The sequence below is a fragment of the Antedon bifida genome, chromosome 4, assembly GCF_963402885.1.
Source record: "Antedon bifida chromosome 4, ecAntBifi1.1, whole genome shotgun sequence".
Taxonomy (NCBI): Eukaryota; Metazoa; Echinodermata; class Crinoidea; order Comatulida; family Antedonidae; genus Antedon; species Antedon bifida.
This window is the reverse complement of record NC_136229.1, coordinates 108,188-125,213: the sequence shown is the minus strand read 5'-3', so window position 1 is coordinate 125,213 and position 17,026 is coordinate 108,188. Positions and strand designations below refer to the sequence as shown.

General features: G+C 33.6%; 2 protein-coding genes across 7 annotated transcripts; one reads left to right on the top strand and one right to left on the bottom strand.

Moving 5' to 3' along the window:
• Positions 1-47: 47 nt before the first annotated feature.
• On the top strand, positions 48-7,111 carry LOC144840950 (uncharacterized). Of its 2 annotated transcripts, none has more exons than XM_078697056.1 (3): positions 48-184; positions 3,554-3,620; positions 4,136-7,111. In XM_078697056.1, the coding sequence occupies exon 3, from the start codon at positions 4,142-4,144 to the stop codon at positions 5,024-5,026; it is 885 nt and encodes a 294-aa protein (XP_078553182.1). In that variant the 5' UTR covers positions 48-184; positions 3,554-3,620; positions 4,136-4,141; the 3' UTR covers positions 5,027-7,111. The 2 variants fall into 2 exon arrangements, with proteins under 2 accessions (XP_078553182.1, XP_078553181.1); XM_078697055.1 differs by having other exon boundaries at positions 3,549-3,620.
• Positions 7,112-7,644: 533 nt separating this feature from the next.
• Positions 7,645-17,001, bottom strand: LOC144840948 (uncharacterized). 5 transcript variants are annotated; one of them, XM_078697048.1, is made up of 13 exons: positions 16,874-17,001; positions 11,432-11,539; positions 11,113-11,263; positions 10,898-10,969; positions 10,493-10,569; positions 9,966-10,016; positions 9,775-9,839; positions 9,288-9,407; positions 9,095-9,175; positions 8,828-8,966; positions 8,628-8,710; positions 8,451-8,547; positions 7,645-8,236 (listed from the first exon to the last, which is right to left on the bottom strand). In XM_078697048.1, exons 2-13 carry the CDS (start codon positions 11,531-11,533, stop codon positions 8,036-8,038), a joined length of 1,239 nt encoding a protein of 412 aa, XP_078553174.1. In that variant the 5' UTR covers positions 11,534-11,539; positions 16,874-17,001; the 3' UTR covers positions 7,645-8,035. The 5 variants fall into 5 exon arrangements, with proteins under 5 accessions (XP_078553174.1, XP_078553177.1, XP_078553175.1 ...); XM_078697051.1 differs by having other exon boundaries at positions 11,432-11,555; positions 16,874-16,973; XM_078697049.1 differs by having other exon boundaries at positions 11,432-11,536; positions 16,874-16,931.
• Positions 17,002-17,026: the final 25 nt, after the last annotated feature.

Genomic DNA, 17,026 nt, shown 5'->3' with positions numbered 1-17,026 from the left:
ACTTTTTTTTTTCGGGGGATAAACTATAAAGGTACGGTACGTGAGGTTGCGACGTTTGGGGAACTACCCTTTTGGACCAAACACAGCTGACACCACCACAAAAGAAACTCCTACCACATTGAATGTGTCATCGTATGCTGGAATCAGTGGTCATGGATAATAACTGTATTTAGAACTAAAAGAGGTATATATTTGTATTATTTTGGTGTTTAAAAGCTAGGCCTCACAGGCCTAGCCTATCTGAGCTACACTGTTCTTTATGATAAGGGATTAGGCCACTGTAGCCGCCTTACTATAAATTATCTCTTTCTCCTGCAGCCTGCTGAGAGAAGGCCTATCTATAAATAAACCGCCCTATATAAACTGTTCTGCATCATACCATTGATATCATTATTTATTATTTCAAAAGTACATGTAATGTTAAGTATATAATTTTTATACCGTATTTTTAAAGTTGTATATGGTTCTGGTAGTTAATGTGAATTTGTTCTGGTTTAAATTTTACATAAATAAAGCTTGATTGAATATAATATAATATTCAATAGGGACAAATGGTATAGGTATAGCTACTATTATATTACACATGTTTACGTTATAAATTCTAGTATGAATTGATTAAATATTGTACGGTATAAATATTATAATATTAATTTAGTGACTCGCTTACTTTGGAGTTGATATTTTTGTACATTTTTAATATAAATGTTTACACCATCTTTATGGTGATATTATAATCTGTCTTGATCTTTATTATCCATTAATTAGCATGCGATGAACCAGCTGCTGCTTATCTGTGTTATAGGCCGCTATCAATATCATGTATGCATTTCATTTTATAGGCAGTTTTAATATTTGATGCACATTCTTCAAATGTTAAACTTTTTTAATCATTTATTCATTCGCTAATTAAAAATCTACCATCAATTATCATGGGAAGGGAAACGTATTTGGCCCTAATAAAATGCGGGTATGGTGGTATCTAGGAAACAAAGAAGTAATTGAATAGTGTATTAAATTCAAATAAAAACAACAAATAATATAATAACAACGTACGATACGGTATGTGGCCATATAGGGATTAAGGAAAATCAATGAACTGTTCTTATGAAATAATTCACATTCATATTATATAGTACAGTTACATACATTGTCAGTTTAAAATTATGCAGAAAACGCGTGTACTGTGTTGGAGAACTGATTAGGTTATATCTGAACTGGTGTACTTTAGACTGTTAAACATACCCAGCTCTCAATACCAGCATGCTCCTATGTTAATGAGCATTACACAATGTAAAAAAACAAAATTGACACACAGAGCTATATTAATACATAATTTGTACAAAAGAACGATCCCTTATTTGGTGTTAATTACGTTATCCCATACTACTATTACCAGCCATTATAACCATTAATATTAATTACAGCAAACTCTCCTTACTTCCGAGTAATAATTGTATTTTAATTATACTGTACTATTTTCCATTTCTAACATGCTTACTCATGTTTACTCAATATTATATACATTATACACGCAGACTCTGTACACGTTGTAAAATAAAAAGACCATGTCCTAATATTTGGTTAGTCCACCACCAGTGAATGTATCTAATACGACATGCCTCTGTGGATTATCTGTCTGGCTTTGTTACGTGGCTCATGCGTGACGCTAGGTTGAATTAGGGTTGGCCGGGATTTCAACTTATCAGTTTTTAATATTTGAGGTAGAAAAGGTCATCAACAATTAAGCTTATATAGTTGTACTGACGTGATATCGTCCACCAGTGATCTTCATAGACCACACAATTTAAAATTAACGAAAAAAAATATGGCCAATAGTTTAATGAGTGTCTAGCATCATTGAATAATTGTCATTGATTGGTTCACCGATACAATGTGTTTCAGCGGAAATATATCATTACAATGTGTGTTACGAAAACAAAGACATCGAAAGCAGAAGTGTTATGGACCTAAAATTAGATAGGTCCATGGTTATAGTAGTCCGCGGTCTTTTTATTGAGAAGTTTGTGGGGTGACCCTCTCTAGAACTACTCGGTAAGTGTTACAGTGGGGTTTATGTTCAAAAACAAAAACCCTCAAACTTGCTCAAGTACATGCTCTATTAGGGGTCCCTATTTTTTAGATTTGTCTAAATAATATTACCCACTCTCAGAACATTTTTTGAGCAATTCAACACAAACACTGGAATTTCCAGTTTAACTCAATTCTAAGAATGCCAATATATTATAAATTGGAATCAGTCGTTTGTCATACACAATATCCAGAACTAAAGTGAAACATCATCACAAATGTTGAAAACATTTCATTCCACGACCTGTTTAGTTATTTGACTTTTCCAATATGAATGTTGATGCCCTCGGTAATTTCCAACTTTATGTATCAATCTCGTTCAGTGATTGTAGGCATATTTTGTTCCGTAAACAATTACATTTTTTGCCAATGTGTTAATTTAGAAGATGGTTTGTGCACATAAGATTGTACTTGAGTATTCGAAATAGTTAATTTATTATTATACGCATACTACAAGTAGGTCTGGTCCTAATCAAGAATAATTCTTCGCAAAGAAACGAGAATCATTGTTTGCGGCAATATAGCAGTAGTCTTACTTTTAAGTGGGTCAGTTGAGGTACGTATACAGTACACGGTGAACACACTCTTTATTATGAAAATATGTACTGTTGTTGACAATGAATGTGATATAGTCGACTGCACACGTGATTCTGATTCAAGTCCACAAATCCATTAAAAAATATGAAATTATAATATAAGGTTCGGTGCCGGATATAGAACACTTGAACTTGTAGAATACCGGTACAAGACAGTACTCAGGGACTTAACATTATTTTACAACTCCCTGGTACCAATCGCTTGATGACATCAGTATTACACAGTGATTACAAATAAAACACGGAGATGATAGGCCGTTTATTACCGCGACAAATTATTTTCACTGACAAGTTATAAAAACCATTGAGTGAATTGTGTCTTAACATCAGTTTGGATGGGTTTTAGATTACACTTGACCACGTTCATATTTCATATAGTGTACACCAGATCAGAAACGGATTAGTACAATAACACCAGCTTACAATTATCCGTGTATTGATTCATCACCTTGACTTATAATTGTTAAGTACCGGTATATGAAATAATAATAGTATGGTTGTATACCATAGTACGTGGTTTTATTAGAATGTCCGTTTCGTATCAGGATTTTAATGATGTCATTCTAAGGAGATCAACCGTACAATAATCGTCCATTCATTATTCACATACAATGATTCAGCACCAGCATTCTACCGTCGAATCACAGTTGGTGAGCACACCGTGTCATTTTGTCAGTGACTCAATTTAGACTAGACTCACCGGGCTAAGCTGATTTTATGATCACAACATTGGTATCTCGAACCAACTTACCCGGTAAAACGGCTACCATTATGTGTGTTGAAGTTCGTTGTATTGTCATTAGTGTTTGTATTCTATACGGTGACGACTTGTAATTAATACAATGTATTACTCTTTTACTATAGGATAGACTTTATTGAAAATAGATGCAACCATTCCTTGAACAGCTTATCTAATAAATCTTAACTGAAATACAGGTAACACATTCTTTTTAAAAAAACAATATTCCAAAACTTTACTCATACTGGAATCTGTGTGCGTCTCTATTGTTCATGTATACTACTGTACTATATTTATGTCGAAAATCCATGATGCAATGAATTTAAACAAGGATATACACTGGGAACCTGTTTTTTGGTTTAAAAACAAGATTTCAAAACTTCGCTTACTGGAACCTTTGTGCGTCACTATTGTTCATTTATACTACTGTACTACATTTATGTCGAAAATCCATTGATGCAATTGTAATGAAAGGATATTTATAAACTGGGAACCTTTTTTTTTGTGTTTAAACGATTATGGTTAGAGGCTGAGCAGCCAATCACGCACATCACGTGGACAATCACAGGATTAGTTTACTGTTGCTTTGGCATTTCCGAATAGAATATTCGATTAGGTTTCTGTCTGAACCACCACAGTGTATTAACCTAACCACCACAGTGTATTAACCTAACCACCACAGTGTATTAACCTTTGTGCTTTTGTTTTTCAGAAAACTATGGCGTCAGTAAATGGACATGCAGAGCCATACATGAACGGACACGCGAACGGAGTGTCCGAAGAGCAAAACCGAGTAATGCTATGGACAGTACCGCGATCTATATCTACTGCGTTTGAACGATGTATGGGTGGTTTGAATAATGTTGAACTTATTCATGAACCGTATGTGACGGCTTACTATTTTGGGCCCGAAAAACGTTACCAACATGCACCGTTTATACCAACGGATGAGGAATACACATATAGCGGTGTTCAGAAAAAACTAGAATCTAAATATGAAGATCGTGATTCTATATTCTGTAAAGATATGGCATACGCATTGGATGATAAATACGACACGTTACCTAGCGGGTATAAGCACACATTCTTGATACGAGATCCTACCAAAGCTCATACCTCAATGTATAAACTGTGCACTAAGCCATGGTTACTGAATTATAGTTTGATAGATTTAGTAATGCCACAGGGATACGCCTTTAAACAACTCTGGGAGTTGTATGAACACGTGACAGACGTACTAAAACAAGACACGATTGTAATTGACGCGGACGATTTACTTCGTTATCCAGAGCAAGTTATACGAAGATACTGTATAGCAACTGGGTTACAATTTAATGATGGGATGCTAGAATGGAAATCAAACGTAGATATAACGAAGAATTGGTCTAGTAGTCTAAAGCTATTGAATTATGTCGGTGTGTATGAAAGTGCTATGAAAAGCAACAGCTTCTTTCAGGATTCTGCCCGCCAAGAAAAGAAAAAAGACATCGACGTGTCGTCTCTTCCAGAGGACATTAAAAAAGCGATTGAAGTTTCCCAACCATTTTATGATAAATTGTACCGCGTACGATTAATTCCCGAAGACTTAGAAACCGAGGTCTGAAGAGGAGGACTTAAGCACAGAAGTCTAATGAATCAGAAATTTAAAGTGATTTCACCTTACCTAAGTATAATATTTATATTTCGGTTAAAAGGGTTAAATGATTTTTCAATATTTTATGTTAAAATTCAGCAAGTGAAAGCCGTCAAACAAGTAAACAAAATGATGCATAGCGCGTTCCGGATGTTTCATATTCCCCAGTGGTATCAATGTTCAGTAGGCCTTAATGCAGTCGCCATGGTAATGCTATAAAAGTCCATTAGTGTCAACTTTAATGTAATCAATATTTAATTTCTAATGAACACACATTAACAGACAAATCGATATTCAACTCATTTCATAATGAAAATAATACGTCATCGCTAAATCCAGAAACCATGACACTTAAGTGGTGGAAAAGTTCTTTAAAAAAAAGGCAATTGGGAATGTAAAGAAATGAGGAACGGAGGGGTCAGGGGTCATGTACTTTCACCATGTCCCGTCATTATTATTAATATAATGTAGGCCTATTGATATTCAATACAATGCATTGATGGCGCACCAAATATTACGTAAAATGCAATTGCTTGACAACGAAAATTTTCTTAAGTTATGAAGATGATATGACCACATGCACAGATAAACAAATATCGTACAAAAATGTATGCAATTACGGCACATGAAACTATGGTGCTCATTTTCGTACAACTGCCTACTCGCATTTATATCCACGTACGTTCTTCAGTCTGGTTGTTAGAAAGAAAGTTATTACGATTATTGAAAATACAGAGATCAAATGAAACGGCAGAGACTAATTAATAACGATAAAATTAATAATAGAAGTAGGCCTACAATCAATAATGTTATTGAATTGAAGACTGCTTCTCCAATACATCGATCCCCCACCCACCTAAAGCGTGGTTACCACTAGAGACGCAACGCAAGGACGTACGCGCAACGCAAGCGAGTTGACCAATGACAAGCCACACTGTTCGAATAATCTATCGCTTGTGATTGGTCAAATTACTTACGTTACGTCACTAGTGGGAACCAAGCTTAATTTCCCACCCTTTAACTGAACAAATTAAAAAGATCGAATCTTAATGTTTTTAAGCAAAGTAATTTATTTTAAATGTATTTAAGAGAAAAAAAGCCTGAGTGTGGTTAGGCGCTTGAGGTATAGATGCTTGTGATTGCGCAATAATCAATCCAGACAACTCATATTATTTGCAATTTAATATAATAAAACAGTAATGGTTTATTTATTGTGTAATTTTATCAATAATATATTAAATATTAAATGTAATAAGAAAAATCTAAAGCGACTTTGATATTTATAACAATTAGCCTAAATTTAACTTTTAGATTATACCTTCATGTTTTAAATAGGTTCCATAAATGAGATGTAACAGTTATGCTGACATCCAACAATATATTTGCAATTGAACAAATTTATTTTACGATTTAAACATACGAGGTTACTACTAGGTACTAGAATAAAGAGAAATGTCGTCTGGTCTCCGTGATGGACATCATAGGAATCACAATTTAGACATACTGTACTATAGGTTAAGAATAATTTAAATTCAATAAAGATGAATGTCTTTCTGGGCTCTATGGTGGACATCGTAAGAAAATTCACAATTTAGACATACTGGGTTAAGAATACATTCAATTCAAACATTGTCTTTCTGGGCTCCATGGTGGACAACTCACGATTTAGACATACTGGGTTAGGAATAAATTCAATTTAAACAATGTCTTTCTGGGCTCCATGGTGGACATCGCAGACAATTCACGATTTAGACACACTTAGGTTAAGAATACATTCAATTCTAACAATGTCTTTCTGGGCGGACTCCATGGTGGACATCACAGGAGGACAATTCATATATGTTATAAACCTGTATGATTCTATATTTTTTATGATTAATGTTTTTTTACTTTTTTAAAATTTGGTGATTAGCTCGTTTTTTGCAATACACTCACGGGTTCACGGTGTTAGATTACAAGTACCAGTACATTATAGTATATAAACAAATTAGACAGCGTTTAGAAAAAAAATATTTAAAATCTGTATATTTATGATTTACTTAATTATATATTTAATTAAAACAGAAATTGTTGTTTTCATAAACTATTCATGTAGACCTTATTTCCTGAGCAATATTTTTCGATGATATTATCTAATTTTACAATACAAAATATAATATATTTTTTGCAAAATGTATATGCTTTGACGGAATGTAGTAGTAATATATTGAGTGGTATGAACTAGCAAACTGAGGGATATTGCTGCCATGCATTTGTACTATGTATCTTATAAAATGTAGTCAATGTGATTAGTTATATTAGAATATAATGATGAACATAGGAATGTACCTATGTTCTATTGATGAACATAGGAATGTACCTATGTTCTATTGATGACCAAAGGCTCAGATAGCTACCACAGTACATTTTCCCACATTAATGTTATCACATTATAGTGTGTATGTGAAACATTAATATGCAGTGTATCAACATATGCTTGTTTGTCAATGTAAACTAAATGAATTAAATTACAGAAATTAACAAATACTTGTGCTGATTTATTTGTTTAAGAGTGAATGCATTGTGAAAATAATTATCGACTCATCCAACACGGACTTATTACTTTTATTCAAGTATTCTGATAACAAGAAAAGTAGGTCATATTTGGAATTCTGTTGCATTACCAATAAGCCAACAAGATAACGTGATCTCTGGTATGCCACTAGATATTAAAGGGAGAAATTCACTCAAAAAAATAACGTTCATCAGTTGTTTTCTATTTTAACGTTCAACTTTAGCAGCCCCTGATCAGACAACTCATTATTACGTGGTTCATTCATTTCTGCATAGTAACAGGGACAAATACAGAATGCGGGATGAGGAGGAAGGGGGGTGGGGCCTATTTTGGCATCCCTCATCGCTTTTCAAAGAGGTAAGGATATGGCGCCGACTCCCTACTCATCTATATCCAGTATAATTGAATAGATTATACATTGAATTTCACCTGTCAACAGTGGATAATTTCACTGTCTTTTTTTCGTTCAATAAACTTTGTTTACGTTGTCTAATAATCCTTGTTATGGGTTCCAAAAGAGCTTTTGGGTTTCTGTACAGCATTGTGTGGTCTGCACCATTCAGTAAAATGTGTTTGCTTCCAGGGTGTAGGTTGCTTATTAGGTTCTGCTGAGCCTTGGCCCAGGCCTACAAAATAAGTTAAATAAAGTTGATATTTACTCATTCTGCTAGACTATACAGATCAATCATAACAAAGTGAGGCATGTGTAGTATTATGATCCTGATTAATTCCATTCAAAGTACTTGACTTAGTTAAAATTCAAGTATTCAAAAAATGCAACATACTTGACAGAAATATATAAAAGATGAACTATATTGTGCTGCAGCAGTGCATACCTACCTTATTCAATGTGTTTGGTAATTGTTCATCATAGTAGTTACCGGTTATGACTGTTACTCCGACATGCTTAGGAAATGGTTTGATACGCCAAGCAGTCCTAATAAGAAAGGAACACTTGATTGTCATTGCACAAATACACATTTAAAACAACATTATATTTGGTAAAAGTAAACTCACCGAATCTGAGACAAACTTTCATTAATAAAGTAGTGTTCATCCACAACTGTACTCAGATGATGTGGTTGGCACATTAGGTATTTCTGTAAAATATTTAAAAACAAAGTTAAATAAAAGAAAAATAACGCTAACAAATGGGGTCATCATTCTCAATTCAATTAATTAAAGAGAACTTGAAAAATGAAATTGTATTGACCCACCTGTCTGTACTCCACGTCCTCTGGTAAATCAGAGTTTTTGATTGGTTGATTCATTAAGTTTAAAAGAAGGCCGATTCTAGAGGCACCAATAGCAGCTGAGAGTTGAAGTGATTGATATGATGGTATGAGATGATCAAACCTACAAATAAATGGATTTAAATTAACAATCAAAAGAAGATACACAAACCCAATCTCTAAAACAAACTACAGAAGTTGTGGTTAAACCCATTTAGGTTACTAAATCAATAAACATAAATCAGTACTTACCAGAATTTTCCCCAAATACCTTCATCAATACTGAACAAGCCCTCAACCAATGGATCAATCAAAACAAGATCTGAAATTTCACTAAAAGTAAAAAAAAAGAGGACATAAATTACATCTTACGTTGCATAAAGTTACTATTAATGATATTAAACAACTTTATTTTAATGAATGGTATTGGCCATAACAGACTCACTTTTCATATAATTGTGTGTAAAACCTGGCAATCAATGATCCCAATTCAGAGCCTACAAAAATGAATGGTTGAGGTTGGTCACTGCTGACTGTCAGTAACTGGTGCAGATCATCAGCCATCCTAAAACACACCCAAAACCAACATTTATTACAAGAATGTTATCAAATCTGTTGGTATCGTGTACATACATTTCATAAGCATAATCCCAACATAAGCTGTGCAATGTATTCATTTGATGTGTTCAGGCACAAATTGAATGCAAGTTTAGAATATTAATGTGAGTACAGTAATATTAACATGAGTGTTTATGTTTACATTAGGCCAAGAAACACTTTAAAATAACTCAAGACCTGAGAAAGAGATATTTAAACAAAAGTAATGAAGATGTAAACATTTACATCAGGAGGATTAGACAAATTATATACATATGTGAGCCTTTAATACTGCATGCAGTCATGTTTTTATATTCTTTGCTACATTGACTGACCTTTCAACAGTAAATTCCTCAGCTCTACTATCACCCATAAGAGAATTGTTACCATTACTTGAATTCTTTTGGAAATAAAAACATAATAAGTATCTTTCCAAATTAATTATTAATTTATACACATTTTAAAATCTATTATTATATCTTAAATTGAAAACATAAAGTGAAATGATTGTACTGTAATTCATTACCCTTGGAGCACGCTCACTGAAACCAATCCCTGCTCTGTCATATACACAAACCTAAGATAAAAACACAAATTAATTAAAGTTAAAGAAGAAATAAAATGATCAATCAATCTGCCTTGACATCAAAATAACCAAACAACTTACCCTTGCAACCTTTGCTACTGTGGCTGTATAAAGTACTAAACAACTTACCCTTGCAACCTTTGCTAACTGTGGCTGTATAAAGTACCAAACAACTTACCCTTGCAACCTTTGCTAACTGTGGCTGTATAAAGTACCAAACATCTTACCCTTGCAACCTTTGCTAACTGTGGCTGTATAAAGTACCAAACAACTTACCCTTGCAACCTTTGCTAACTGTGGCTGTATAAAGTACCAAACAACTTACCCTTGCAACCTTTGCTACCGTGGCTGTAAGTACCAAACATCTTACCCTTGCAACCTTTGCTACCGTGGCTGTATAAAGTACCAAACATCTTACCCTTGCAACCTTTGCTAACTGTGGCTGTATAAAGTACCAAACAACTTACCCTTGCAACCTTTGCTAACTGTGGCTGTATAAAGTACCAAACATCTGAGCTCATTCCAGTAGGAGATTCCAACAAAACTAAAAGACAAATATTAACAAATCTTCATTTACATCTTATTTCTAAATTTGTAAAAACAGTGAGATATCAATTAAAGGATGCCCGAAAACCATATAATATCTGACTTCAAATATGGCAGAATAAAGCTATAATTCATGTATTTATACAAACCCAGGGAGTACCAGTTGATTGTTAATTGAAAAACAACTTCTGTCCACATCCAATATCATAAGTAAGTGTGTATACTTAAGTAACATACCAGTTGGTGGACCTGTGCCATTACATAAGAAAAACAACTTCTGTCCACATCCAATATCATAAGTAAGTGTGTATACTTAAGTAACATACCAGTTGGTGGACCTGTGCCATTACATAACAAAAACAACTTCTGTCCCCATCCAATATCATACAATTCACCTCCTATAATAACAAAAATGTTATATTAACATTGAATCATTAAAGCATTGTACATGTACAGTATATGTTTAGCAAGTCCTAAATTATTTTTATATTATATTTATAAGTCCTGTAAAACTAAATTATGAACTGTTTAATGTACATACCAGGTGGCATTAAGTACTGAGCTTCCCGAATTAAGGCAGCATGGTTTAAGATTGCCGGTAGAAACATCAACAGTAAAACATATTTGCCAACGTTGATCAATTTCCACAACAAACTTGATGAAGTTGGCTGTTGAGTATTTTCTGAAGCAGGCTAAAAAAAGATGCTTTTACATTTTATTTGGTAATATCTCATCTCATGACCACTTTGTATGTACAATGTCAGTATAACAACAGTTTAAATGTATTTTATGTGTTAATGTAATTTCCTGCTGGCATAAGGTTAGTTTCTACTTTTATATTTCTTAGTAAGATTTCTTACTTCATCATTGTCCTCTATTTTCTCCTCTAAATTCACAACTTGTTTTGGTTTCTCAGATGCAACTCCGTCACGGCCAGCCTTTCTTCTCCTGTCGGTTGGCATGATCTGCTGTAAAATTATCTTTCTGTTAAACATTTAAAATGGAATTCAATATTATATACTTTATGAACGATTTTTGATATTTGAAATGTGGTAGTACTAATAGTACAGTAGTAGTAGATAGTCAAAATGAATTATATACTCACTTCCGTCAAATAATTAGAAAATATGGTAAGAAGATGTCTGTGAAGTTGGTTACTAGTTCCTAGTTCCTAGTTCCTTATTCAAATTCAATTAAAGGGACAGTCACAAATATTTTTAAAAACAGATTTTAATACGTAATAACTGTCTAATTGATTTGTTATTGCATCAACATGTTAGCCTTAACCTCCTCTACTTCTTCCGGTCAAAGTTCAATAACATTTTATGCATTTACACCCTCTACGGCGAATAAGTAACTAGCTTTTACGAACGTTATAATACTTGACCTACTTCCTTTTTTCAAAATATTTTGGTATGGATCGATCACCCTTGACCTACTCTACCATTTGCCACCCCAGTTCCGCGAACTTTTTTGCGTCTACGCCCTCTACGGCGAATAAGTAACTGGCTTTACGAACGTTATAACACTTGACCTACTTAATTTTTTCAAAATATTTTAGTATGGATCGATCACCCTTGACCTACTCTACCAATTGCTACCCCAGTTCCGCGAACTTTTTTGCGTCTACGCCCTCTACGGCGAATAAGTAACTGGCTTTACAAACGTTATAACACCTGACCTACTTGATTTTTTCAAAATGTTTTGGTATGAATCGATCACCCTTGACCTACTTTACCATTTGCCACCCCAGTTCCGCGAACTTTTTGGCATCTACGCCCTCTACGACGAATAAGTAACTGGCTTTACGAACGTTATAACACTTGACCTACTTAATTTTTTCAAAATATTTTGGTATAGATCGATCACCCTTGACCTTTTCTATCATTTTCCACCCCAGTTCCGCGAACTTTTTTGCGTCTACGCCCTCAACGGCGAATAAGTAACTGGCTTTTACGAACGTTATAACACTTGACCTATATATTTTTTTCAAAATATTTTGGTATTAATCGATCACCCTTGACCTACTTTACCATTTGCCACCCCAGTTCCGCGAATTTTTTTGCATCTACGCCCTCTACGGCGAATAAGTAACTGGCTTTACGAACGTTATAACACTTGACCTACTTAATTTTTTCAAAATATTTTGGTATGAATCGATCACCCTTGACCTACTCTACCATTTGCCACCCCAGTTCCGCGAACTTTTTTGCGTCTACGCCTTCTACGGCGAATAAGTAACTGGCTTTTACGAACGTTATAACACTTGACCTACTTAATGTTTTCAAATTAATTTGGTATGAATAACATTATTTCACATAATTGTTTTCTTTGTACACTATAATGGGTAATGTATTAGGTAAAACAACTTAGTTAAAAAAATTACTTTCGATCAAAATTGTTGTATTCTCTTTACAACTTTTATACCTCATGGAAGAATATGTGCTTTTTAATTGGCAATATTAATGGTTAAAGGATTATTAATGAATATCTTAATTTTGATATTATAAAGTCTATTAGCCTAAACCGTTTTCAGGTATTTTTTAAAAACATTATTTCAACATTTATTTTTGTGCGCTATAGACGGGTACTGTAGAAAATATAGTTTAAAAAATATTGTTTGTATTGTGTTTAAAACGACTATTATCACTCAAGGACTAATGTGCGCTTGAATTGTTAATTAATAAAGGATTATTAATGAATATGTTTCAGGTAACAGTTGATATCATGAAATTTAAAAAATCCACATTAGTGCCTATTTCACCCAATTGTTTAGTTTGTGAGATATAGACGGGTACTACAAATATTACTGTATATTGTGTTTAAACGACTATTATCACTCAATGAATATTGTGCGCTTTTAAATATTAACAGTAACAGTATTAATGAATATGTTAATTTTGCTGTTATAAGGTAGTGTAAACTGTTTTTAAGTAACAGTTGCTGTAATGACATTTGAAAAAAAAAAACATTAGTTCAGCTTTGTTTTTTTTGTGCGCTTATAGATGGGTACTGTAAGATGATGTCATTGTAGGCCTATGTGGGTGATTTTTAATTCAGAGATTTTTTCAAACATTCTAGGTCTACAGTGGTAAAACATTTAGTAATTTATAGATTTTATAATAAAAGACATTTATGCCATAAACGATATGCGTAAGAACACCATTTAAACAACTTAATGTGATGCTTAACATTTAGATACAATTATCTTCCTACATCATATTACCTAGGAAACAAAATGCAATGGGAAAAAAAAATTGCTTTTGACAGTTTTGAAAGAAATTATTGTATAATGTTATATAAGTTATGAAAGAGTAGTAATAGGCATATTTAAATTGTTAAATAAAAAATTATTTCAGCTACTTACAGTTCAACATTACATTCGTTACATTACAATTATTGTATTGTTTTTAAAACAGCTTTCATCACCCAGCCCATGTGCGCTTTTTAATTGTTAATTAATAAAGGATTATTAATGAATATGTTTCACATTAAAGGTTAAGGCATATTTCACAATATGTTAATTTTGTTGTTATAAAGTCTATAAGCCTAAACCGTTTTTCAAACACTATTTCACCCAATTGTTTAGTTTGTGAGGTATAGACGGGTACTACAAATATAGTTTTAAAAATATTACTGTATATTGTGTTTAAACGACTATTTTCACTCAATGAATATTGTGCGCTTTTTAATATTAACGGTAACAGTATTAATGAATAATATGTTAATTTTGCTGTTATAAGGTAGTGTAAACTGTTTTTAAGTAACAGTTGCTGTAATGACATTTAACAAAACCGTCAGTTCAGATTTGGTTTGTGCGCTTTTATAAAATGGGTACTGTAAGCAAGTTTAAAAAGATATTACATTGGGATCGATTGCAACTGTTTATTGAAGTGGGGTGGTATTGAATGACTATGCAGTGTGTCGTCACATGTTGACGTAAGAAGTTATTTATTAGTTCTTAGTTTATATACTACGATAGAGCCTACTTTAAATGCTGTTTTAATTTCAGGTAGTCATGTTCTACTTGTGTTGAAAAGTGTTAATGAATAAAACGGAATAAATAACTTGTGGTTATCGTTTTTAACCAAACTGTTGTATTTGTGTTTGCTTCAGAAATTATCTTCTAGAATCGTAACAAGTCAAAACAAAACTAAAATGAATTCGCCGTAAAAGGACATAGGTAAAAGTTCGCGGAACTAGTTTGGCAAATGGTAAAGTAGTCAAGGGTCATCTACCCATAACAAATTAATTATTCGCCGTAGAGGGCGTCGATGCAAAAACTATTTGGAAAAAATTAAGTAGGTCAAGTGTTATAACGTTCGTAAAAGCCAGTTACTTATTCGCCGTAGAGGGCGAAGATGCAAAAAAGTTCGCGGAACTGGGGTGGCAAATGGTAAAGTAGGTCAAGGTTGATCGATCCATACCAAAACATTTTGAAAAAATTAAGTAGGTCAAGTGTTATAACGTTCGTAAAGCCAGTTACTTATTCGCCGTAGAGGGCGTAGACGCAAAAAAGTTCGCGGAACTGGAGTGGCAAATGGTAGAGTAGGTCAAGGGTGATCGATTCATACCAAAATATTTTGAAAAAATTAAGCAGGTCAAGTGTTATAACGTTCGTAAAGCCAGTTACTTATTCGCCGTAGAGGGCGAAGATGCAAAAAAGTTCGCGGAACTGGGGTGGCAAATGGTAAAGTAGGTCAAGGTTGATCGATCCATACCAAAACATTTTGAAAAAATTAAGTAGGTCAAGTGTTATAACATTCGTAAAGCCAGTTACTTATTCGCCGTAGAGGGCGTAGACGCAAAAAAGTTCGCGGAACTGGAGTGGCAAAAGGTAGAGTAGGTCAAGGGTGATCGATTCATACCAAAATATTTTGAAAAAATTAAGCAGGTCAAGTGTTATAACGTTCGTAAAGGCAGTTACTTATTCGCCGTAGAGGGCGAAGATGCAAAAAAGTTCGCGGAACTGGGGTGGCAAATGGTAAAGTAGGTCAAGGGTGATCGATCCATACCAAAATATTTTGAAAAAATTAAGTAGGTCAAGTGTTATAACGTTCGTAAAGCCAGTTACTTATTCGCCGTAGAGGGCGTAGACGCAAAAAAGTTCGCGGAACTGGAGTGGCAAATGGTAGAGTAGGTCAAGGGTGATCGATTCATACCAAAATATTTTGAAAAAATTAAGCAGGTCAAGTGTTATAACGTTTGTAAAAGCTAGTTACTTATTCGCCGTAGAGGGCGTAAATGCATAAAATGTTATTAAACTTTGACCGGAAGAAATAGAGGAGGTCAAGGCTAACATGTTGGTGCAATATCAACTCAATTAGACAGTTATTACGTATTAAAATCTGTTTTTTTTTAAATATTTGTGAATGTCCCTTTAATTGAATTTGAATAAGGAACTAGGAACTAGGAACTAGTAACCAACTTCACAGACATGGTAAGAAGGTGTACAGTAGGGAGGTTTCGCAACGCTACGAATACGATAACGAAAACGGATACGTCATACATTTATGAAACTTTTGAGCTGATCCCCATTTCATATTCGTAAAGCGTATTTGTGTTGACGAATATCACCAGTCATATTCGTAACTACAAAACGAGTATAGTTTTTGATTATTTTCCACATTTTGCATTTGAATCAGAAATGATTCATGATTATAATATAATTATAGATTTATTGAAAGTAATTTACTAAAAGTAATTTACTAAAATAACAAGTCGATTTTGATAAATAGCAGTTTTTAAAGTGCTCACTCGTTTTGATGTTACGCTAGGCCTAGGCAGCCAAGCAACACGTATCTGCTGCGCTTCGAATTTACCGCAGTCACATTTTTTTTCTTTTGGATCGACGGCGCCCTCGATTTTTGCAGGCTTACGAAAACGAATACATGTGCGTGACGTATTCGTTTTCGTTATCGTATTCGTAGCGTTGCGAAACCTCTCTAATCTTGAAAATAAAACGAATTAGCATAAATTTTAATTTTTTTACAAATACAGTACAGATTGTATTGAATGTTATTTATTAAAATATACTTATTGTATCAAACTTTAAGATCGTATAAATTTGTTGTCATGTTACACTACAGCTGATTCTAGAATATTCTATCTAACTTTATACTAGCACTATAGCAGCTTGGACCCGATCGTCCCTGCTGTAGATAGTGAGTCCCGACTTAGTTAGATTGAGTCTTGCATGTTGAACATTAATAACCAAACCAACACGTACAGTGCTAAAAAACAAAAAAAGGCCAAAAAGCTCACTACTACTAGCTTTCCATTTCTGTTCTACACTAACTTACTGTTATATATGGAGTAAATTCAAACAAATTCGGATGATATCACCGTGTATTTTAAAAATTTGTAAACAAAAAATATTCTTATTATTATTAAACACCACTGCCACACACACAACAAGCATGTTTATACGACACCACCAATTTATTCAAGCGTGA

Bases quoted from the DNA above. Each gene is read 5' to 3' on its own strand.
- LOC144840950 (XM_078697056.1), top strand. From the start codon at position 4,142: ATGGCGTCAGTAAATGGACATGCAGAGCCATACATGAACGGACACGCG.
- LOC144840948 (XM_078697048.1), bottom strand. From the start codon at position 11,533: ATGCCAACCGACAGGAGAAGAAAGGCTGGCCGTGACGGAGTTGCATCT. The intron at 9,408-9,774 runs GTCAGTCAATGT...GGTGTGTTTTAG, and splicing joins GAGGAATTTACTGTTGAAAG to GATGGCTGATGATCTGCACC. The intron at 8,711-8,827 runs GTGGGTCAATAC...AATATTTTACAG, and splicing joins AGGACGTGGAGTACAGACAG to AAATACCTAATGTGCCAACC.